At 42.8% G+C, this 23,884-nt stretch overlaps 1 protein-coding gene across 1 annotated transcript in view; it reads left to right on the forward strand.

Moving 5' to 3' along the window:
- Positions 1 to 23,884, forward strand: part of MOCOS (molybdenum cofactor sulfurase) — a gene marked incomplete at its 5' end in the record, with an annotated part of 58,097 nt that overhangs the window by 27,413 nt on the left and 6,800 nt on the right. The window contains 6 exons of the mRNA XM_011974445.1: positions 1,061 to 1,525; positions 3,058 to 3,220; positions 11,142 to 11,220; positions 13,371 to 13,495; positions 18,849 to 18,954; positions 21,913 to 22,051. Of these exons, the coding sequence (XP_011829835.1) occupies positions 1,061 to 1,525; positions 3,058 to 3,220; positions 11,142 to 11,220; positions 13,371 to 13,495; positions 18,849 to 18,954; positions 21,913 to 22,051 (1,077 nt within the window). The remainder of the gene's footprint in view (positions 1 to 1,060; positions 1,526 to 3,057; positions 3,221 to 11,141; positions 11,221 to 13,370; positions 13,496 to 18,848; positions 18,955 to 21,912; positions 22,052 to 23,884) is intronic.

Consider the following 23,884-nt stretch of genomic DNA (forward strand, 5'->3'; position numbering starts at 1 on the left):
GTGCGGAGTGGAATCTTCTAGGGCTCCAGGGATTCTGCGTCTCCCAGATTCCCCACCCTCCCTGTCTCTCCCCCAGGCTGAGGTTTTTCACTTCAGGGTGTAGCCTGTTTTGAACCATTTCATTAGGGATAATTTGAGTGGCAAAGAGTCTTCATTGGTTTGAGTTTCTAATTTGATTTTCCTTTGGTTGCCATGAAATATTGTATGTACTAGATCTCAACTAACCATGAACTGAGTTTTGTTTAAAAAGAAAGAGGGATAGGAGAGAAGGAGAGGGAGGAGATAGGAGAGAGGGAGGAGAAGAAATAGAGAGGGAGAGGGAGGCTCAGAACACAAACACAGCTCCAGAAAGAATATTTGGTCCTATGGAATGCTGTGGCTCCATTTCTTCGGGTGTCTGACCCGGATCCAGCACCGAGGTTTGTCCGGGGCTGCTCCATGCACTGTGCTGACCAGTGACCAACACCAGGTAGCCGGGCTTGGAGACTGAGATTCTCCTGTCTTTCTTCCGCACCTCCCGGCAGAGGTACTCAAGCTGACCTTGACCTTCACAGTGGCCCGAGGCTGGTCATTTGCAGGGGAAGCATCTCTGCCTTTCCCTGTTGTCAAGGGGCAGCTCTCAGGGATGCAGGCCTCCCCTCAGTACTGAGAGGCTAACGAGGGTGACCAGTGATGTTTCTCCCACCTCAGCCTCGGGTAGACCTTGAGGTTGACCCCTTGGTGCTTCTGAAACCTTAGTCTGTGTTTTGACCCCTCTGTGAGCCAGCCCTGTGCCTGGCTCTAGGTAAATGCTTTCCATGAAGTATTTCTATTAAACTTTTTAATGGCCCGTTGAGATTGATATTGGTCCCAATTTACAGTTGAGCAAAATGAGATCCAGAAAGTTGTCCCCTGCGTGTAGAGAGCTGAGCTATGTCTCAGATGCACAGCGCATATTAATGTTGCAGTTCTGTTTTCCTGGGTTAATTTTTAAATTAACAAAATTTATTTTGTCAAACTGTTTGCAATGTCTCTATGAGAAAGGGGTCACTCTGGCTGATGCGCTTCCCTCTTATCCTAGGCTGGTCACGTCTGTGGGGACAATATGGACCTCATAGATGGGCAGCCCACAGGATCTGTGAGGATTTCATTTGGATACATGTCAACGCTGGATGATGTCCAGGCCTTTCTTAGGTTCATCATAGACACCCGCCTGCACTCATCAGGGGACTGGCCTGTCCCTCAGACCTATGCTGACACTGGGGAGGCTGAAGCCCCATCAGCAGAGAGCCAGGCTGACGTTATACCTGCTGTCATGGGCAGACATAGCCTCTTGCCTCAGGAAGATGCCCTCACAGGCTCCGGGGTTTGGAACAACTCATCTACTACTGTAAATGCTGTGCCTGTGGCCCCACCTGTGTGTGACGTCGCCAGAACCCAGCAGATTCCTTCAGAGAAAGCTGCAGGAGTCCTGCAGGGGGCCCTTGGGCCACTTGTTGTCACCAACCTTTACCTCTATCCAATCAAATCCTGTGCTGCGTTTGAGGTAAGGATTTTCACAGCAGCACAGAAAGTCCTTCTCTTTATTTATTTTATTATTCGCTGTCTCTCTCTCTGTATATTTTTTGATAAAGTGAAGAAAAGCATGAAGAAGATCAAAATCATTCATCAGAGTGTTGTGGTGAGAAAAGCCATTCTCATGCTTCCCTTCTTGGTCTGTGTTGACTTTTGAACATGACTCTGCTCACAGGGACTCCTGAGAGGACCCTGTTTCTGAGCGGTGAATATGTCATTACTTTTACTAATTATAGCTGCAACTTTCACCGAATGTGTGTGCTGGCTGTGTGCTGAAGCATTGTCTGTGTTTATTTGTTTCATTTGATCCTTAAAATGGTGAAATATGAGGTGGATAGTAATATTATCCCTATTTTATAGATATGGAGCCTGAGGGTTTTGAGGTTAAGCACTTTGCCCAGGTGACCTGAAGATATGTCAAAAGGACACAGGAGCCAGCTTGAAGGAGCTCCTGTTGGCCAAGTCTTTGGCAATATGTACATCAAAATAAGTACTGATAGTGATGAGTGGTGAGCATTTGAGCAACACAGGACTCCATGAGTCCAATAGAAAGTAAAAATGAATTAGCGAATAAATAGAGAAGAAGCTCAACCCTACTATAGAATACCAACTAATAAATCAATGATAGAATTTTAAAAACCACTTTGCAACCATTGTGCCAATAATTGGTTTAGGCAATAGTTGTCAATAGATGCTAAATCAAATGAATGAAAATTTGTTAAGTAACACGTTATCTGCATATTCTGAAAATATCTCTCCATAAAATACTTATTAATTGGTAAGTACCACTTACTTATTGATGAATTTTACAATGGAGAAACCTAATAGACCCCATGTTAACCAAGTGACAAAAGTTGACGTCACCAACATTGGGACAAATGAATGGGATGTGTCTCCTGGAGGTCAGGAGTTTGAGACCAGCCTGGCTAACATGGTGAAACCCTGTCTTTACTTAAAATACAAAAATTAGCTGGGCATGGTGGCAGGTGCCTGTAATCCCAGCTACTCAGGAGGCTGAGACAGGAGAATAGCTTAAGCCCAGGAAGCAGAGGTTTCAGTGAGCCGAGACTGCACCACTACACTCCAGCCTGGGCAACAGAGCAAGATTCCGTCTTAAAACAAACAAACAAAACAACAGAAAAAAAAAAAAGAGCAACGGCTGGAGCCAGCTGGGAAAGGAGGCTTGCTTTTCACTGCACTCTTGTACTCAAATCTTAACATTTGTTAAAAGTTACCTACTTAAAACATTACCTACTTAAAACATGGCTTGAAGTGGAGAAGGGTGGAGTGTGGACCTGGAGGCTGAATGGGAGATATCCAGCTCCCATGTCATCTCCTTTGCATTGTCCTCTTTGTTTTAGTTTCTTCTCTTCCTCCCTTTCTTACTTCCAGAGTAGGTGCTGAATTCATGAAGTCCATCTGTGTTTGTGTAGCCACTGTACAAATAGGTGAAGACCATCTTTGGGGAGCCCTGGCCTAAGACACATCTACCTTTTTGTTTAGGTGACCAGGTGGCCTGTAGGAAACCAAGGGCTGCTATATGACCGGAGCTGGATGGTTGTGAATCACAACGGTGTTTGCCTGAGTCAGAAGCAGGAACCGCGGCTCTGCCTGATCCAGCCCTTCATCGACCTGCAGCAAAGGATCATGGTCATCAAAGCCAAAGGTGGGAAAACCACTTCATTTTCACAGAGCAGCTCCTAAGAGCAGTTTTTATACTCATATGAAATGCTCTACCAAATGTTAGAATAACCCAACAGCCTGGACAAGACAGTGAGACCTCGTCTCTATAAAAAAATAAAAAGTTATCCTGGGTGTGGTGGCACATGCCTGTAATCCCAGCTACTCAGGAGACTGAGGCACCAGAATCACTTGAACCCGGGAGGTGGAAGTTGCAGTGAACTGAGATCGTGCCACTGCATTCCGGCCTGGGCGACAGAGCAAGACCTTGTCTCAAGGGAAAAACTGGGTAAAATAACCTGAGAGTAAGGGAAATAGTGTCTAGGAAACGCAACAAAGAGTTTGTTCCCCTTTGGTTTTGGGAAATTTCGGGAGAGATAAAGATCTGACAGTCCAATCAGACAGTAAAGAGGGGCCAGGTGCAGTGGCTTACGCCTGTAATCCCAACACTTTGGAAGGCCGAGGTGGGCAGATCACTCGAGGTCAGGAGTTTGAGACCAGCCTGGCCAACATGATGAAACCCCTTCTCTACTAAAAATACAAAACTACGAAAATAAGTTGGGCATGGTGGCATGTACCTGTGATCCCAGCTACTCAGGTACTCGGAAGGCTGAGGCAGGAGAATTGCTTGAGTCCTGGAGGTGGAGGTTGCAGTGAACCCAGATCACACCACTGCCCTCCAGCCTGGGCGACAGAGGATGATGATGTCTCAAAGAGGTATAAACTTTATATGAATGAGATTATATCCTTTTTACTTAAGTTTCTTTTATTTTCTTCGCTCATCATGTATACTGCAGGCTTTAATTTATCCTTGTTGATTTTTATTATGAATGATATGAATGATCAAACCTATAGAGAAGTATAGGCCCACTCTGTGCAGTAGAAGTTTCTGTGATGATAAAAGTGTTCAAACTATACCTTGTCCAGTTTAGTGGCCACCAGTCACATGTGACTATTGAAATGTGGCTAGTGGGACACTAGAACTGAATTTTAAATTTTACTTGATTTTAATTAATTTAAATAGCTACGCGTAGCTATGCTACAGTGTTGGGCAACACAGATAGTAAAGAATAATGCACAATTACAGCGTTCAATTTTAGCAAATCTTAATATTTGGCCACATTTCCTTTAGGTCCTCCTCCTCCTGCTCTTCCTTTTTCTTTTTAAACATGCATACATATATACATACATACATACACACACAATATATACATAAAACATTACATAGCAGTTGTGGTGCTGGCTTTAAAAAAGATAAAAAACATTACAGATACAGCAGAAATTTCCTGTGGACCTCTCCTGAGTCTCACTCCTCCTCCTTCCCCATCCCACTTACCATTTTTAGGACATTCCCATTTCCTCCCTAACTTGTAGTTGTACTTTTGTGATATATAACATTTCCACATATTCATGATTGTGTTTCTTGGCTGTAAGTGTTCTATTCTGTTCCCGTGGTTTATTTTTCCTTGAACCAAGAGGCCAGTGTTATTATTAGAGTATGAGTCTTGATATCCCACGCCCCCCCACTTTTTTTTTTTTTTTTTTTTGAGATGGAGTTTTGCTCTTGTTGTCCAGGCTAGAGTGCAATGACATGATCTCTGCTCACTGCAAACTCTGCCTCCTGGGTTCAAGCGATTCTCCTGCCTCAGCCTCCCGAGTAGCTAGGATTGCAGGCAAGCAGCACCATGCCTGCCTAATTTTGTATTTTTAGTAGAGACAGGGTTTCTCCATGTTGGTCAGGCTGGTCTTGAACTCCCAACCTCAGATGATCTGCCCACCTTGACCTCCCAAAGTGATGGGATTATAAGCATAAGCCACTGTGTCGGCCCCAGTATCCCAGTTTTTAAAATTGTCTGTTGTCACATATTGCAGAATCTAAGATTGAGTAGTATTCAATAGAATGACTATACCACATTTACTTTACTCATCTCTTAATGGACATTTAGATTGTATCCATATCTTGGCTATTGGAAATAGAGCTGCAATGAACATTGGGAGTGCTAATAAATCTTCAGCATCCTGATTGAAATTATTTTGGATAAGTACCCAGAAGTGGGATCATTGGATCATATGATAGTTCTATTTTTAATTTTCTAAGGAATCTCAATATTGTTTTTCATATTAACTGAAAATTCTTGCATACCCACCAGTGGTTGCAAGGGCTCATTTTCCACATTCTCACCAACACTTACTGTCTTTTGTTTGTTTGTTTTCTTTTGACAATAGCCATCCTGACAGGTGTAGAGTGATATCTCATTTTGATTTTAATTTGCATTTCCCTGATTGTTAGTGATGTTAAGCATTTTTCATATACACATTGACCATTAGTACATCTTCTTTGGAGAAATACCTATTCAGATCTTTAACCTGTTTTTTTTTTGTTTTTTTTTTTTTGAGATGGAGTCTCGCTCTGTCACCCAGGCTGTAGTGCAGTGGCACTATCTCGGCTCACTGCAAGCTCCGCCTCCCAGGTTCACACCATTCTCCTGCCTCAGCCTTCCGAGTAGCTGGGACTGCAGGCACCTGCCACCACGCCTGGCTAATTTTCGTATTTTTAGTAGAGACGGGGTTTCACCGTGTTAGCCAGGATGGTCTCAATCTCCTGACCTCGTGATTTGCCCGCCTCAAACTCCCAAAGTGCTGGGATTACAGGCATGAGCCACTGCGCCTGGCCACTAACTCATTTTTAAATTAGGTTATTTGGTTTTTTTATTTGTTTGTTTACTGTTGTTTACTGTGTGTTTATGTTATGTGGTACATATACACCATGGAATACTATGCAGCCATAAAAAAGAATGAGATCATGTCTTTTTCAGGGACATAGATGAAGCTAGAGGCCATTAACCTTAGCAAACCAGCACAGGAACAGAAAACCAAATACCACATGTTCTCACTTATAAATGGGAGCTAAATGATGAGAACACATGGACACATAGAGGGGAACAATAGACACTGAGACCTACAGGAGGGTGGAGGGTGGGAGGATGGGGAGGATCAGGAAAAATAACTAATGAATATTAGGCTTAATACCCAGGTGATGAACTAATCTGTATAACAAACCCCCATAACACAAGTTTACCTGTGTAAGAAACCTGCACTTGTACCCCGGAACTTAAAAGTTAAAAAAAAGATGAGATCTCTCCATGTTTCCGTATTTTTGCAATTGTGAATTGTGCTGCTATAAACATATGTGTGCAAGTGTCTTTTTTGTATAATGACTTCTTTTCCTCTGGGTAGATACCCAGTAGTAGGGTTGCTGGATCAAATGGTAGTTCTACTTTTAGTTCTTTAAGGAAACTCCATATTGTTTTCCCTAGTGGTTTTAATAGTTTACATTCCCACCAGCAGGATAAAGTATTCCCTTTTCACCACATCTATGCCAGCATCAATTATTTTTCAATTTTTAAATTGTGGCCATTCTTGCAGGAGTAAGATGGTATTACATTGTGGTTTTGATTTGCATTTCCTTGATAATTAGTAATGATGAGCATTTTCTCATGTTTGTTGGCCATTTGTATGTCTTCTCTTGAAAATTTTCCATTTATGTCCTTAGCCCACTTTTTGATGAGATTATTTGATTTTTGTTGTTGATTTGTTTGAGTTCCTTATAGATTCTGGAAATTAGTCCTTTGTCAGATGCATGGTTTGCAAATATTCTCTCTCACTTTGTGGATTGTCTCTTTACTCTTCTGAGTGTTTCTTTTGCTATGCAGAAGCTTTTTAAATTAAGTCCCATCTATTTATCTTTGTTTTTGTTGCATTTACTTTTGGGGTTTTGGTCATGAATTCTTTGCTTACCCCAATATCTAGAAGGGTTTTTCCAATCTTATCTTCTAAGACTTTTATGGTTTCATGTCTTAGATTTAAGTCTTTGATCCATCTTCAGTTGATTTTTGTATAAGGTGAGAGATGAGGATCCATTTTCATGTTTTTACATGTGACTTGCCAGTTATCTCCGCACCATTTGTTGAATATGGTGTCCTTTCCCCACTTTGTTTTCATCTGCTTTGTCAAAAATCAGTTGGTTGTAAGTATTTGGCTTTATTTCTGGGTTCTTTATTCTGTACCATTGGTCTGTGTGCCTGCTTTTTAATACCAGTGCCATGCTGTTTTGGTAAAAATAGCCTTGTAGTATAGTTTGAAGTTGGGTAATGTGATGCCTTCAGATTTGTTCTTTTTGCTTAGTCTCGCTTTGGCTAAATGGGCTGTTTTTTTGTTTCCATATAAATTTTAGGATCATTTTTTTCTAGTTCTGTGAATAATGATGATGGTATTTTGATTAGGACTTCTTTTACCATTTTTTTTTTTGTAGTGCTGGATTGTTAGTCACAAATTCTGTCAGTATTTGTTTTTCTAAAAAAGACTATCTCTCCTTCATTTATGAAGCTTTGTTTCACTGGATGCAAAATTCTTGGCTGATAATTATTTTGTTTAAGGAGGCGAAGATAGGACTCCAATCCTTTCTAACTTGCAAGATTTCTGCTGAGAAATCTGCTGTTAATTTGCTAGGTTTTCCTTTTGGGTTACTAATGCTCTTGCCTCACAGTTCTTTAGATTCTTTCCTTCATCTTGACTTTAGCTAACCTGATTACTATGTGCCTAGGTGATAATCTTTTTGCAATGAATTTCCCAGGTATTCTTTGAGCTTTTTATATGTGGATGTCTAGATCTCTAGTGAGACCAGAGAAGTTTTCCTAGATTATTTCCTCAAATAGGTTTTCCAAAGTTTTAGATTCTCTTATTCCTCAGGGACACCAATTATTCTTATGTTTGGTCATTTAAAATAATCCAAAATTTCATGGAGTCTTTGTTCATTTTTAAAAATTATTTTGTATTTGTCTTTGTTGGATTGGGTTAATTTGAAAGCCTTGTCTTTGGGCTCTGAAGTTCTTTCTTCTACTTTTTCAATACTATTGCTGAAACTTTCCAGTGTATTTTGCATTTCTCTAAGTATGTCTTTCATTTCTAGAAGTTGTGATCATCTTTTCTTTATGATATCTATTTCTCTGGAGACTTTTTCATCCATATCCTGTATTTTAAAAAATTTCTTTAAAATAGTTTTCACCTTTCTCTGGTCCTTCTTAAGTAGCTTAATAGTCAATCTTCTGAATTCTTTTTCTGGCAATTCAGATATTTCCTCTTGGTTTAGATCCATTGCTGGAGAGCTAGAATGATCTTTTGATGGTGTTATAGAATCTTGTTTTGTCATATTACCAAAATGACTTTCCTGGTTACTTCTCATTTGGATAGACTGTTTCAGTGGGAAGATATGGAACTCAAGGCTGCTATTCACATTCTTTTGTCCCAGGGGTGCTGTCTTGATGTTGTGCTCTCCCCCTTCCTGTATGGATACGGCTTCTAAAATGCCAGACTGCACTGATTGTTATTGCCCTTCTGGTTCTAGCCACTCAGCGGAACTCTGGGGCTCCAGGGTGGTGCTAAGAGCTGTCTGCGAAGAGTCCTGTGATGTGATTCACATTCAGGTCTTCCAGCCATGGATAACAGCACCTGCTCTAGTGAAGGTGTCAGGGGAGTAAAGCGGACTCTGTGGGAGTCCTTCGTTGTAGTTTTGTTTTAGTGCATTGGTTTTAGTCCTTGGTTGTAGTTTTGTTTAGTGCGCTGGTTTTCTTGAATGCTGGTTATGTTAGCAGTGAAGTTGTCACATGGACACACTCAGGACCTCTGGTTAGCCAGGGTGTTGCAGGTGGTGGAATGAGCTGTTGTTTTCTCCTTCTTTGGAGCAGAGTTGTTGTCTTACGAGTTGCTGTAATGGCTTGAGTTCGTTGGCCTCCAGCCAGAAGGTGGTGTTTTCAAGAGAACACCAGCTGCAGCAGTAGAAGGGGGATATAATCTTGCCCTGCCTTGGCTAGGATAGGTACTTGGGTTTCTCAGATAATAAACAGGGCCACAGAGCCCCCAAGAGATCATATCTTTTGTCTTTGGCTATCAGGTCAAGTAGAGAAAAACCAATCAGGTGGAGGCAGGTTAGGTGGGTCTGAGATCATACTCTCCTTGGGCAGGACTTGCTGTGGCCACTCTGGGGGTGGGGGACTGGTTCTCAGACGAATGGAGTTACGTTCCCAGGGAAATTTTGGCCATTTCTGCTGTGTCAAATAGGTCTCCAGAGACATGGGGGAAAGCTGGCAGTGACAGACCTCACCCAGCTCCCACACAGGCAGCCAGGTCAGTCTCACTCCCACTGTGCCTCCCCAGCTGCGCTGAGGTTTCGGTACAAGCATCTGGTAAGCAGGGCTGAGATCTTGCCCCAGGTTACAAGCCTCCTGCTGAGAAAGCAAGCAGGGCTCTCAGGCCTTGCTCCTCCCTGCCAGTCAGGACCAATGGCTGCAGCTTCTACGCTTGTATCTTTACTTCCCTTTTGTCTCCTCCTCTGGATTCTACTTAGGAAAGTTTGTGCTCAGTTAAAATGATTACAAAGTCAAGCTAGGAACTTCCTTCACTCTGTGGCCCCTCCCCATTTCCACTGGCTGCCTTCCCTTCCCCAAGGACCCCTGTGAGATGAGTCCAGGAATGGCTTTCCTGGGGTTCAAGCTGGGGACCAGGAGTCCCTACAGGGCGCTTCCCACTCCTTCTTCTACTTTTATATTTTACTTGGCTCCCTAAATCCATTTCAGCTCTAGGTAAGGTTAAATCCTTCTCTTGTGATCTGGATTTTCAGGTTCCTCAATGGGGGTGTGTGTTCAGAGGCCAACTTCTTGCCTTCTCACTCTTTGGGAACTCAAATTTTTGGCTATCTTGTGGTGTTTGGAGCAGCAAGCTGCTTCTTTCAAAGTGTCTGTGAATTTTATCAGTTTTCCTGATATGTTCCTGCAGTGGTTCGTGGAGCAAAAGTTCACAGCGTGAGTCTCTACATGCTGTTCTGTCCATCTAACTGGGAGCTGTACATTAGTCCTGTCTCCTATCCACCATTCTTTTTTTCCTCTGATTTTCCTTTCCTTTGGATAAATACCCAGAAGTGGGATTGCTGGATCATATGGTATTTTTATTTTTAGTTTTCTGAAGAACCCCAGTAGTCTTTTCCATGATTGCTATACTAATTCACATTCCCACCAACAGTGTGTAAGAGTTCCCCTTTCTCTGCATCCTCAACAGCATTTGTTATTTTTTTGTCATTCTGATAATAGCCATTCTAACTGGGGTAAGGTCTCATTGTGGTTTTGGTTTGCATTCCCCTGATGATTAGTGATGTTGAACATTTAAAAAAAATGTATCGATTAGCCATTTGCATGTCTTCGTTCAAGAAGTATCTATTCAGATTATTTGCTCATTAAAAAAATTGAATTACTTGGTTTTTTTTTCACTGTTGAGTTGTTGATTTCCTTATATATTTGGTTATTAACCCTTGCTGGATGGATGTTTTGCAAACATTTCCTCTCATTCTGTTGGTTGTCTCTTCATTCTGTTGTTTCCCTTTGTTGTACAGAAGCTTTTTAGTTTGCTGTAATTCTAGTTCTCTATTTTGGCTTTTGTGGCTGATGCTTTTGAGGTCTTATCCAAAAATTCTTTGTCCAGACTAATGTCCTGAAGCAGTTCCCCGATGTTTTCTTCTAGTAGTCTAATAGTTTTGGGTCTTATATTTCAGTCTCTAATTCATTTTGAGTTGATTTGTGTATATGGTGAAAGATAGGGGTCTAGTTTTATTCTTCTGCATATGGTAATCTACTTTTTCCAGCACCATTTATTGAAGAGAACTCTTCTTGCTCCAATTCAGAAATCAGTTGACTGTGAATGTGTGGATTTATATTTTGGTTCTGTCACATTGGTCTATATGTCTATTTTTATGTCAGTACCATGCTGTTTTGGTTACTATAGCTTTGTAGTATATTTTGAAGTCAAGTAGCTGTTGTTTTTACACAATGTTAAATTTGTTTTTAACCTTTGTTCATTAGGGATGGAGCCTATAGAGGTGCCTCTTGAGGAAAATAGTGAACAGACTCAGATTCGCCAAAGCAGGGTCTGTGCTGACAGGTGAGACTCTGAAGCAGGTGAAAATCTCAGCTTTATTGACAGGCTGACAAAGAGGGGAAAAGAGTAATGCCCTATGCAGTCTATCCTCTGCTACCCTTCAGTCTAGTTGCTGCCCATTTCTCCCTTGCATGCTTCTCTCTAACTACACTCTTGGCTCTTTGGTCTTCAAACCTCCCAAGCATGCTCCCTTCTCAGGTCTTTATACTTGCTGTTCCCTCTGCCTGGTGCTATTCCCCTAGTTATACCTCCACAGGGCTTGTTCTCTCACCTCTGTCAGTTTCAACTCCAACAGGTGTCTGCTCAAAAGCCCCTTTCTCAGAGGGCCACATGACTACCTACAGAAACCAGCCCTTCCCTCTCCATTTCCCCTGTTGTATTCATCTCCTTTGCCTTTGTTGTTTCCAAGTTAATATATATCTGTTTATTGATCTTTAGTCCCTCCCACTAGAATGCCCATGTTGTTCCCGTCAGAGCCTGGGACAGTGTCAAGAGGACGGTGTGGGGTGGGAAGACAAGGTGATGCAGAAGGAACAGTCTGGAGGGCATTGCCACACTCCAGAGGAGGCTTAATGGGGAGGGAAAATACCTGATTTGCATGTTGAGAAGACGGGCTGGTGCCTGTGGAGTGGCTGGAAGGGGGAAGGGGTGCAAGCAGGAAGGCCACATAAGCACCTGTGTTAGCAACACAAGTGAGACAAGATGGAGGCTTGGACCAGGGTCAGAGAGAAAGTCAGGAAGCTGCAGGTATATATTCTGGAAATAGAATAACCTGAACTAGCTGATGATTGGATAAGGAGGCTGGGGGTGAGGGGGTTATCAAGACATCTCTCAGGTTTCTAAAGCCTAGCTTTCAGGTGATAACTCATAGATTATATACCCATGTTATAGGTTATTATCTAATCTGGGTTGCTGATGATAAATCATCTACTGAATTCTAGGAAATGTAAAGTGGGGTTGAATGTACTAGCATTGCTATTTTGTTTATTGATTGTACATGTTTCTAAGTCTTTTTATTGAACAAATCAAATGTCTGCATCCCTTTTTATCTAATCTTATCTGTACCTGAATACATGTGGAATAGCAAATTTTCCAATCTTGGGAAATTTATCCTATCTTAAGCCCCAACCAATTCCCCTTTCAACCCCACCCACATACTAAAACAGTTAACTGTGTAACACTTCACTAAATATTTATGTATAATAAAAAGCTTTCAAAGTGCTGATTGCCTACCAGTTAACACAATGCACTCATTAGTGGGTAGGTCTGTGCTCGGTAGATGGTGATACTGCATGGTATCAAACCATACTGGACATCTTTGTGCACTGCCCTGAACATATGCTATCATGCAAGGCAGGAAATGATATGTTAAATGCTAAAGCTACATCCAAGTTGGACCCCAGTCATTAGTGCTGTGGATGATAGGCAGAGGATCACTCTGGGAGTGTGAAGGGCTATACCCCCAGGAAAGCACAAAGGTGATGATGTGATGATTGTGCTTGACACAGTGGAGCATCCTGGGCACTGGTCCCCACCTTGTAGGATAAAGAGTGAAGCACACTCTACATCTTCTCGCCAGTACTTGCACCAATGTCACCAACTTACACATCCATTTAGCACATTTTCAGTCAGAACAATAAATTTTGGATAACAAAATTCTAGAGGATTCTTGAGTTTTCAAACACCAGATTGATAAATGCAGTACTTATATCTGTAACTCACAGGCACAGTGTTCATTTTACAAACCAAACATGTCAGTCCATGTGAGAGAAGATATTTCAATCAGGCCCATGGTGAAAAAATAGGACACATTTCTGGGTTCAAGGGCTTCTGAAAGCAACATATCACTCTGGAAGTTCCCAAATTCTAAGCTTTGTGGTTCTCTGTGTCAATAATTAATAGTAAAAAGGTCTTTCCAGGAGAAATGTTTAAGCTTTTTATTTGGTCTGAAAGCTTCACACAAGCCCCAGATGGCAGGTCTTCCTGCCTTGGAAATCTCCCTGCAGCATCTGACACTTCAGGCTGCCTTCTCTTCAGGACTCATGCAATGTTTTGTTTCATTTCATTTTGTAATCTAACTTTTTGCAATTTAGATTATTATTTAAATAAATACGCTGTAAGAGTTCACCCTTTCTCTCTCTCTCTTTTGCCAGAGTAAATACTTATGACTGTGGAGAAAAAATTTCAAGCTGGTTGTCAACATTTTTTGGCCGTCCTTGTCATTTGATCAAACAAAGTTCAAACTTTCAAAGGAATGCAAAGAAGAAACATGGAAAAGGTATTACATTTTGAATTGGTTCTTAGAGGACAGGAACCCTGGCTTACCCTTGCATACATCAAAACAGCACATGAACTGCTCTTACGGGTGACTTGCTCATGTATGGAAAGCAGGTGTGGTCAGCCTTTAGCAGTAGCCCCAGGTCAGCAGGAGAAGTGGGCTCCATGATCCCCTTAAGGAAGCTGAGGAGGGCATAAAGCCAGCTGCCCAGCCTCTGCCCAAACATTCAGCCTCACTCCTGCATGTTCAAAAATCACAATTAATCCAATTGTATTAGATAAAAACCCTAATAGCTTGCTATGTCCTCAGATTGGATCTGGAAGCAAGGAAATCTGGCTTGCTAGCTTTTAGCTCTAACACCAAACAATGGTGTGACCTTGGTAAATCCTTGAACCCCATGGTGCCTCAACTTCTATAGACCTCAGCTCCTCAGACTTTTGTAAGTGTCAGCAATTTTTCCCACCATAAACCATTGTTAGAATGAAGTGAGGCAGTAGAGATGAAAGTACTTTTAAAGTTAACAGTACCAGATGTGCAGAAAAGATCATTCTCCTGTGTCTGCTCAAATGTCACCTCCTTAGGGAAGGCTGGTTGGCAACCCTCTTCAGAACAGCACCCTGCACCTGAATCTGCAGCAACGTAGCAACCTTCCCGGTCTCATTTTTCTCGGTGGCACTTTTTTTTCCACATCTTTCTGACTATATATTTTGCTCACTTATTTTGTTCTGTTTTCCTTTTAGAAGGTGTAAGCTCTATGAGGATAGGGATTGTTGCTTGTTTTCTTCAGTGCTGTCCCCCCATGCTTAAAATAGCACCTGGCATATAGTTGCTCCATAAATGGCTAGACGAATGAATGAATGATTACCAGTTTGTTCCTGTATTACCTGGCCTAGTGATCAGTTCCCAGAGGAACTAGTTTGTAATCCAAATAGCATTTAGAGTTTGGGCGTGGTAGCTCACACCTGTAATCCCAGCACTTTGGGAGGCCGAGGAGGGAGGATTTGTTAAGCCCAGGAGTTCAAGACCAGCCTGGGCAACATAGCAAGACCCTGTATCTGCAAAATAACATACAAAAATTATGAAACCCCATCTCTTCAAAAAATACAAATACTAGCCAGGTATGGTGGTGCATGCCTATAGTCCCAGCTACTTGGGAGACTGAGGTGGGAGGATCATTTGAGGCTGGGAGGTGGAGGTTGCAGTGAGTTTAGATCACACCACTGTACTCCAACCTGGGTAACAAAGTGAGACTCTGTCTCAAAAAGAATTAAAAAATTACTAGGTCTGGTGGCAGGCACCTGTAGTCCTAGCTGCTTGGGAGACGGAGATGGGAGGATCTTTTGAACCCAGGAATTCGAGGCTGCAGTGAGTTATCATCACACCACTGCACTCCAGCCTGGCCGACAGTAATATTTTATGTTTTATGTTTCTAAAACATGAAATAAATAAACCAAACTAATAGCATTTGACCATATATGGACTGAAAATGGGTCTAAGGCAGCCCTCCATAGTTTAACCTATAAATCCCTAAAAGTATATGCTGTAGAGAGGAGTCAAAGGATGTAATGTACTTAGACTTTTTAAAGTTCTGATGATTTTTCATGCCATAAGCTGTTAAGAATTTGAGTTGCTGTGTGATAGAAAAGGGGAATAGATTTATGCTCATTTTATTGAAGTTAGATGGTGGTGTTTGGGCTATGGATAAGCTTAGAGACATGATTAAAGGGGAGAGAGAAATAGGCATTTCCAGGGGTAGAGACATGAAAGGAGTGGGGTTTGTCAGGACCTGCACACCACCCTTGTAAATTATCTGGAGAAGAGAGCAGCAGTGAAATCTCTAAGTGCCAATTATTCATAGCACCCATGGCCTACCTGGGGTTTGCTGGGTTTTCAGGAGGATGGCTGAGATCATTAAGCCTTAGTCCTGGTCCTTTGGGGTCTCGGTAGGTGAGATCAATCACCAGCAGACAGCGATACTACAATGTAAGAGATGTAATAAAGGTTTACATAAAGGGCAGAATCCTCTACACCTGGAATGAGTCACAGAGGGCTTCAGGGAGGAGGTGAGTTTGGAGCTGCGTCTTAAAAGAGGAGTAGGAGTTTTTCAAGCAGACAGAGGCGGGCTGGTTACCGGGGAGCAGTGTGGCAGGGCTTGGCATTCATGGGCTCAGAGAAGGGTTTAGAGGGTCAGATGTGAGCAGGGGAGTGATAGGGGACAGATGGGAAGAAGGGACGAGTGTGCTACTTAGGAGTCAGTAGTACGTTTTCTGTGGCTGCGGGACTCACCGGAGGAGTCTAAGCTGAGAAGCTTCGTAACACTGCTTATGTTAGAAAGTCAACCCTGACTTGGCGAGGGGGCTGCATTGAGTGGGAAACTCAGGCAGTAAAGGCACAGGTGGGTGGCAGCCGGGACTGTCCTGGTGGGAGATGGGGCCTTGGTGGAACGAAGGTGGTGGGTGCAGAGGAAAGAAGAAAGCTTGTCTTTCTGCTCCCTGCACGATGCAGAATCAGGGAGTGTCAGCTTGTGACTACTTATACTTAGAGGATGCCCCTTAGGGTGCCATGTTCTCTGGCAGTCTCAGTCACTGGTCTTGAAACAGTTTTTTTGAGTTGGTATACCTTAGAAGGATTTTTAAAAACTAGATTCCTCACTCATACATTTTTACATTGTCATCTAAATTTTGAAAATAGTTTAAACAGCTACAAAGGATATGATTTCCAGCACATTGTAAACATTGTCATTTTAAATTTAAACTTGTACATTATTCTTTTCAACGTAGCCAATAGAATCTCAGTACTGTAGCATTTTTTAAACCATAGCAATTTGAATCTCATGAGTATTCATTACAAAATACATTGTGTGTGTGTGTGTGTGTGTGTGTGTATATATATATATAGAGAGAGAGAGAGAGAGAGAGAGAGAACAAGCTGTCCTTTAATGGTCAGTTTTCTTTCTTTCCTTTTCATATATAGGAGATATATATATATATAAATGAACTGTCTTTTAGTGGTCAGTCTTTTATTTCTTTCTCTTTCCTTCTTCAACTTGTATTTCCTTTCCATGTTCTCAACAGAATTTTCTCTTAGTGTTATGTATTCTGTACTTGGAAATCTTTTATTGACTACTACCCTATCATACTTCTGTGAAATTAAAATGTGTATATAAATTGACATGGATAAACATTTTTTAAAGTTTACTGTGATTGTAAGAGTTTAAGTGCTAGAAAATTTCTTCTGGATTGAGTTCTTTTTTTTAATTTTTTTTTTTTTTTTTTTAAATAGAGATGAGGTTTCTCCCATGTTGCCCAGGCTGGTCTCAAACTTTTGGGCTCAAGTAATCCTCCCACCTTGGCCTCCCAAAGTGCTGGGACTACAGGCATGAGCCTCTGCACCCAGCCCGTAATTTTTAGTAGTACATAGTTGATCAAAGCAACCTGAAGTATATTATACATTTTGAAAAATAATTATTAAACATAAGAAAAAAATTAGCAAAAATAAGTCTCTTAATGAGGTGGCTGGGCACCCTGCCATTGGTTCCCACTCCCATGAATGACCGTCACTCATGGCCAGAATAGCTGCTGTTCAGCCTCGGGTCTCTTCTGAGAAGCTTAAATAAAGGGCTACGGAAAGGGGTTTCGTTAGTGCACTGTCACTCAAACATTTCTTCTGAAGTATGTGACCGAAGCACTGGGCTCTAAGATTGAAATGCCTTTCATCATCTGTCACTTGACAACTTAATTAGGTCCTGCGGTTTTGTGGACAGCAAAATATGGGAATCCATCTGGCCTACAGGAGGATCATTCACCCAGGCTTTAGGGCCTTTTATTTTCTCAGCTCAGCCTCCAGGGTTTCGAATGGGGCTGTTGTCTTCTACCCTGGAGGTTGTTGGTCCCTGAGGGAGTGTGCCTTCGGAGACCTTGGCCTTTCCTCTGTGAAAGAGGCAGGGTCTTTGTGGACAGCGCTGGGATTACACCTCCCTTCTCTGGCAGAGCCATTTTAGCAAAGAGCATATACGCAAGTGGCAGATCTGGAGGGTAATTCTCTCAAAAGTATCCGTTTGCATCTACTCTGGGGTCCACACACCTGATTTGGAGACAGCTCAGTAGGTCCTGGCCCAGGCAAACCTTTTCATCTATAATGATAGTCATGCTGGGCCTGCCAAAGGGAGATGGCAGCTGGGTGATAGGGTGCCAGCTATTCTGAATACACTTAATATTTTCTTTCAATAGTTTCATCCCCCTTTTAGTAGTTTTTTTTTTCTTTTTTAAGACAGAGTTTCGCTGTTGTTGCTGAGACGGAGTTTCACTCTTGTTGCTCAGGCTGGAGTGCAATAGCGTGATCTCAGCTCACCGCAACCTTTGTCTCCCAAATTCAAGAGATCCTCCTACCTCAGCCTCCTGAGTAGCTAAGATTAAAGGCATGTGCCACTGCGGCCAGCTAATTTTGTATTTTTACTAGAGACGAGGTTTCTTCATGTCGGTCAGGCTGGTCTCAAATTCCCGACCTCAGGTGATCTGCCCGCCTTGGCCTCCCAAAGTGCTGGGATTACAGGCCTGAGCCACCGCACCTGGCCTTCCCTTTTAGTAGTTTTTAAACATCTACTATCTATTTCGAAAGTCAATATCTGGCACTTGCCCAAGGGCAAACAGCTTTTCCCTGATTAGATTCAGAAGCTCTCCCTGGGCCTTTTGCCCTCACCAAGGCTCTCTGCCTTGCTCCGTCCTATCCTGGGGAAGGACGCACCTGCCATCACCCCTCCTCCTCCAAGTCTTGCCTCCAAGTCTAATTTGCTGGAACAATTTCATCTCAGCATTTTTTGTTTTATTTTTTAAATTTTCTAAATATTTTTGTGGCAGAGTCTTGCTGTGTCACCCAGGCTAGAGTGCAGTGTGCAGTGTGACCTCGGCTCACTGCAACCTCCGCCTCACACGTTCAAGCGATTCTCCTGCCTCAGCCTCCCGAGTAGTAGGGATTACAGGTGTGTACTACCACGCCTGGCTAATTTTTGTATTTTTAGTAGAGACAGGGTTTCACCTTGTTGGCCAGGATGGTGTCGAACTCCTGGCTTCAAGTAATCCTCCCACCTCAGCCTCCCAAAGAGCTGAGCCACTGTGCCCAGCCCTTATTGTTATTTTCTCCAGGTTATTTTAAACAGAGTATTCTGGGATCTCCTTTTTCCTCTTTATTGAGACATATGCACCATACTTAGGATATTTTTATTATTGCCAGGGCATCACTTTTTTTCCCTTGTAGAAATAGTCTCTACCTTTTAAAAAAATACAAGTCTATGGAAACATGCTTTACTGGCATTCTGAGAAAGCAACTCTTCTCTTAAATACTCCATCATTTTCAGATCAACTTCCTGGTACAATGGCCACCCTTTCTCTGGTGAACGAGGCACAGTATCTGCTGATCAACACATCAAGTATTTTGGAACTTCACCAGCAACTAAACACCAGGTAAGACCTCATACCTCGGGATTAGCAGACAAGCATAACCATTTGCCACTGGGAGCAGGGCCTGGCCCCCACCTGGGGAGGAGAGATCTGAGAGTTCAGCCCGGCTTCATTTACAGATGAGAAACTGAGGCCCTGAGAAGTAAGCAGGACCTTTCATCCAGCTTCCATTCATCTTTATAGAGGGTTATCTTTTATCTTACAAAGATCATTTTTTATATACTCAAGATGGTTAATGGAGAACCCCTAGCTCTCACTTTTTAATCATTCAATTTTTTAATGTTTGTTTTAATTGAACTGCCACCATTTGGCCAACTTTTATTGTCTACCCTCCCACTGTCCCCTGTCCCCGAGGATCTCTGCCCTACTTCACACAGTCATTTTAAAGGCTAAAAAAGAGTGGTTATGAAACCTTTTAAAGTTGTAACTGCAGGCACGCTTTATTTGAAAGATGTGCCACAGATGGAACCAGCACCCCTCCCTGCGCACTCCCACCTGATGCCTTCCCAAGGACCCTAACAGTGTTAAGAGGTCAGCTCCAGAAAGGGTCATGGTTGGGCCAACCCTCTCGTTGTTCATTGGAGCAAACTGAAGTTCCAACGTAGCCAGGCAATGAGGAAAGATCACCCAGCTCTCATGCCACAGGATGACTGGGACGGTCTCCTCATTCCTGGTCCACAGGCCAGAGATGAGTGTTGTGTTAGTGGCTCACCCCTAACTGCGCTGTGACTGTCATGTGCCACGTGGTCAAGTACACACACATATATATTTGCAAAGACATACAAATACAGCTTAATAAAGCTGACTAAGGCTACCTCCTCCACCTCTGCAGGGTGGGCTATTTGTAGTCATTCTTGTTTCTAGCCGTGGTTGAAAACATACAACATCATTCTCACACTGTGGCCCAGTTTGCTGTCTTTGGGAGCAAAAGTACGATGCAGTCGCATGTTCTCTGGGTATTCACTGAGTTCTCCTGGCACTGAGGGACCCTTTTCCTCAGGCATCCAGAGTCCTGGAAAAAGTGGGTATGCAGTTTTTTGGGGTTCTTGGTGTAGAAAGACAGGAGGTGGGGACAGGCTTGCTGCAACCCCAGTTCCTACCAGGAGGGCCCACATTCCCTACCATCTAGTTTCTAGCAGGGCGGGCCTGCTGGGCAGGTGGTTCAAGAGCAGAGCGAGGGTCCCCTGCTAGGTATTTCTCTGTGCGTTATTTGCAAATTTGAGAGACTATCATGAACATGTTAACCACGATAGCTTTTGGACATAAAACATGCCCTTTTACGAAGCCCAAACTGAGGGTTTATAACCCAGAATGTTGATCCAGAATCAAAGGATTTCAGGACTGGAAAAGTGCTAACCCTTTTGTTGCAGATGAGGAAACCGTAGTCTTCATAGGTTGTGGGAGTTGCCCTTAGTAAGTGGCAAAACCAGACTCAGGTATCCTGGTCTCTGGCTTTTCATACATTGTTTGCCATTCAAAGGGGATTGGGATATAATCTTGGGACTCCTCCTTCCCAATCCCATAGTCTTTCAATTCTGTCTCTGGGGCATACTCTAACCATGCCTGAGGATTTACCCCGCACCAACTTAAGCAATTAAAAATTTATTGAAGCACAAAAAAGTACAAAAATCATCAGTACACAGTTAAATAAAGTTTTACAGATATATAACACCCATGCGCCATCATTTTCAGATCAATCTCCTGGTACAACAGCCACCCTTTTTCTGGTGAATGAGGCAAAGTATCTGCTGATAAACACATTAAGTATTTGGGGACTTTACCAGCACCTGCCACTACCTAGATCAAGCTAAGAATGTACTCCATGAAACCTCCCTTGTACCCCATCCCAGTCAACCTCACTGAAGGTCACCACTATTCTGACTTCTTTCAGCATAGCTAGTTTCACCAGTTCTTCAACTTAATATGGTGGGATCATCTCTGATCATCTGTCAGAGAAGTTTTAAGATGTATTTTCAGTGCATTCTTCTGGGTGGGGGTGGGGAGTGCAGAAGGCCATTTTTTTGGGGGAACCTTATGGCAATAAATAAAAATTACAAAAATAAACAAGAGTTACAAAAATAGACCAGGCACGGTGGCTCACACCTGTAATCCCAGCACTTTGAGAGGCTGAGTTGGGAGGATCACTTGAGCCCAGGAGTTCAAACCCAGCCTGGGCAATATAGTGAGACCCCATCTCTAAAAAAAATAAAAATAAGTTAGCTGGGCATAGTGGCACATGCGTGTAGTCCCACCTACTTGAGAGGCTGAGGCAGGAGAATTACTTGAGCCTGGGATCCCGGTCAAGGCTGCAATGAGCTGAGATTGTGCCACTGCACTCCAGTCTGGGTGACAGAGCAAGACCTTGTCTCATTAAAAAAAAAAAAAAAAAAGGAATTAGAAAAATAGCAGATGTTAGTTAAAACTGCAACTAGAATGGAAATTAGGAAATACTGTCCTCTTTATTTATAATGTTTTAATAGCTGAGAAAAGGGGTGAGATCTCAACACCTGTGAAAAGAAGGGTAGGGGAAGGGAGTGAGATCTCAGTGCTTTTTAGGTCTTTTTGATCATTAAGCCTGTTGACAGGTCTTTAAATGCCTTATGCCGCCCCACCTTATAGAACTGGTATATTCTCAGAAGTTTCTTCTTCACTGGAGCTCTGTTCTTCTGATTTCCAAAATCCTTCATCTCTTCAGCTAAGATCTGCTCACCCTTTGCCTGGCTCTTGTGGGCCTCTCACTAGAGATGGGACCATATCCCAGGGGAGGCCCTGATGCCTGTTTAGCAGATGTGTGTCTCTTGGCCTTGCACTCATGGTAAAAGTCTGTTCTGATTATTCAGGGCACAGGCCACAGTAGAGCTGATGAAGTTAGGTGTTGCATGGCAGGCATGATGAATTATTACAGTGGTGTGATTATCTGCCACCCTCCCCCCACTTACTCTTTTTGGTTGCCTTAAACAGCGATGAGAATGGAAAGCAGGAATTATTCTCAGTGAAGGATCTCAGCTTGCGTTTTCGTGCCAATATTATTATCAATGGAAAAAGGGCTTTTGAAGAAGAGAAATGGGATGAGATTTCAATTGGTTCTTTGCATTTCCAGGTAAGTTTGGGGAAGTTCTATTATCCTTCCTCCAGGATTGTCAGTGAAGATTGACCTCAATCCCAGACCTGGATAGCTGCAGGCGGGACTCCCTCCCTGTCCTTGTCTCTTAACTACAAAATCTTGGTGGGAGGTTATGTCAGCTCAGCCTTCTGAGACACCCCATGGAATAATCCATCCTTTATTCCCCAAGAGGATGGCAGTGGTCACTTTCACACAAGCCACAGAAGGTGTGTCCCATCAGAGGGCTCGGTGCTGCCTCCATGCTGTCGTTATGTCTAGGCTTAAACTCTGGTTTTTTGTAGTGCTCGTGTCATGAGACTGTCATCCTCCTGAAACTTGTTGGACTGTGTGGCAGTCTGGAGCTTGTGGAGGGAGGCCCAGAAGCCTGGCGGTGCCTCTGCGCCCATGGCCACCCCCTCCTCCACACGCTTCACCTTTTTCTGCCTTTGCTGGTGGCTGGGAAGGAGATTGTCAGAGGCAAAGCCACCAGGATGTCCTCTCTCCCCTGCTTTGGACTCCCAAAACCTTTGTTATGGGCCTCAAAGATATGAGAAAGAGGAGAAAGGTCTTAGGCTAAAATCTGTGCTCCTCACATGATTGATAAGGCCCCATGAGATCCCATGCTGCCACTGTCTTTAAGCTCATTACCCGTTCCCTCTCTGCCTCTGTCACAGTGACCTTCTCTCTGTTCCCTAAACAGCCACCCTTCCTGCCTTAGCCCTTGCCATCCCTTCTGCTTGGCATGTTGTCCAAGTGTCTCAGGTCAGATGTCACCTTCTTGGAAAGGATGTCCCTGACCTGCCGCAGGGTGACGTTCTGCTTATTCCTGCAGTGTGTAGGAGGGTGAGACCAAGTCTGTTTTATTCCCTGCTGTACCTCTAGGTCCTTGAACGACACTGGCCCAGGGTCAGTGCTCAATCAGTAATTGTTGAGGGAAGAAATGGACAGGAGAGATAAGGAATATCTAATGCCAGAGAATGTGCTCTGTTCTTTAGTGGGGGCTGAAATTATTTTTGTAATACAGGCTGGGCATCCCTAATCCAAAAATCTGAAATCTGAAATGATCTAAAATATAAAGCTTTTTGAGCACTGACATGATATTCAAAGGATAAGACAACTGGAGCATTTTGGATTTCAGATTTTCGAATTAGGGATGCTCAACTGGTAAGTATACCAGAGATATATAATGCAAATATTCCAAAATTAAAAAAAAAAATCTCAAGATGCTTCTGGTTCCAAGCATTTTGGATAAGGAGTACTCAACCTATAGTAGTGTAATTAGCCACTGGTATAAACTGACTATAACGAGCTACCTTGTATTCAGGCTGTGCACTCAGAAGGAACACTACTCTAACATCTAGGAAAGCAGTAAACAGTCATTTGAATCTTTATTAAAGAATTTTAGAGGTCTGGGATATAGGAAATAAATTTCATGGCACAACAAAATGTCCCAATGGTGTTTTCAACTCCCTAGACTTCCTCTTACCTTGGCAGTTGCTCCCCCTTGACAAGCAGTCTATATTATCTCCTACATTCTCTCCCACAAGCCCATCTCTGGCACTAGCCTACTGCCATTTCCCTCATCCCTCCATCCTTACTTACTTTTCCCTATTTTCTATCCCTGTGTCTCTGCCATGTTTTAAAAAATGCCTACTGTTTCACATCCTGCTGGGCATAAAATAGACACTGAATATACATTATCTGATAGGTGGAGAGTGAGAGGGAGGAAGAAAGGAAGAAAAGAAAAAGAAAGAGAAAAGGGAAGAGAACTAGAACTAGACTGAGATTACTCTCAGAAACTTATCTGGCAACAGTAGCACCTGTGCCTCT

The sequence above is a fragment of the Mandrillus leucophaeus genome, unplaced genomic scaffold (genome assembly GCF_000951045.1).
Source record: "Mandrillus leucophaeus isolate KB7577 unplaced genomic scaffold, Mleu.le_1.0 Scaffold145, whole genome shotgun sequence".
Classification (NCBI taxonomy): domain Eukaryota; kingdom Metazoa; phylum Chordata; class Mammalia; order Primates; family Cercopithecidae; genus Mandrillus; species Mandrillus leucophaeus.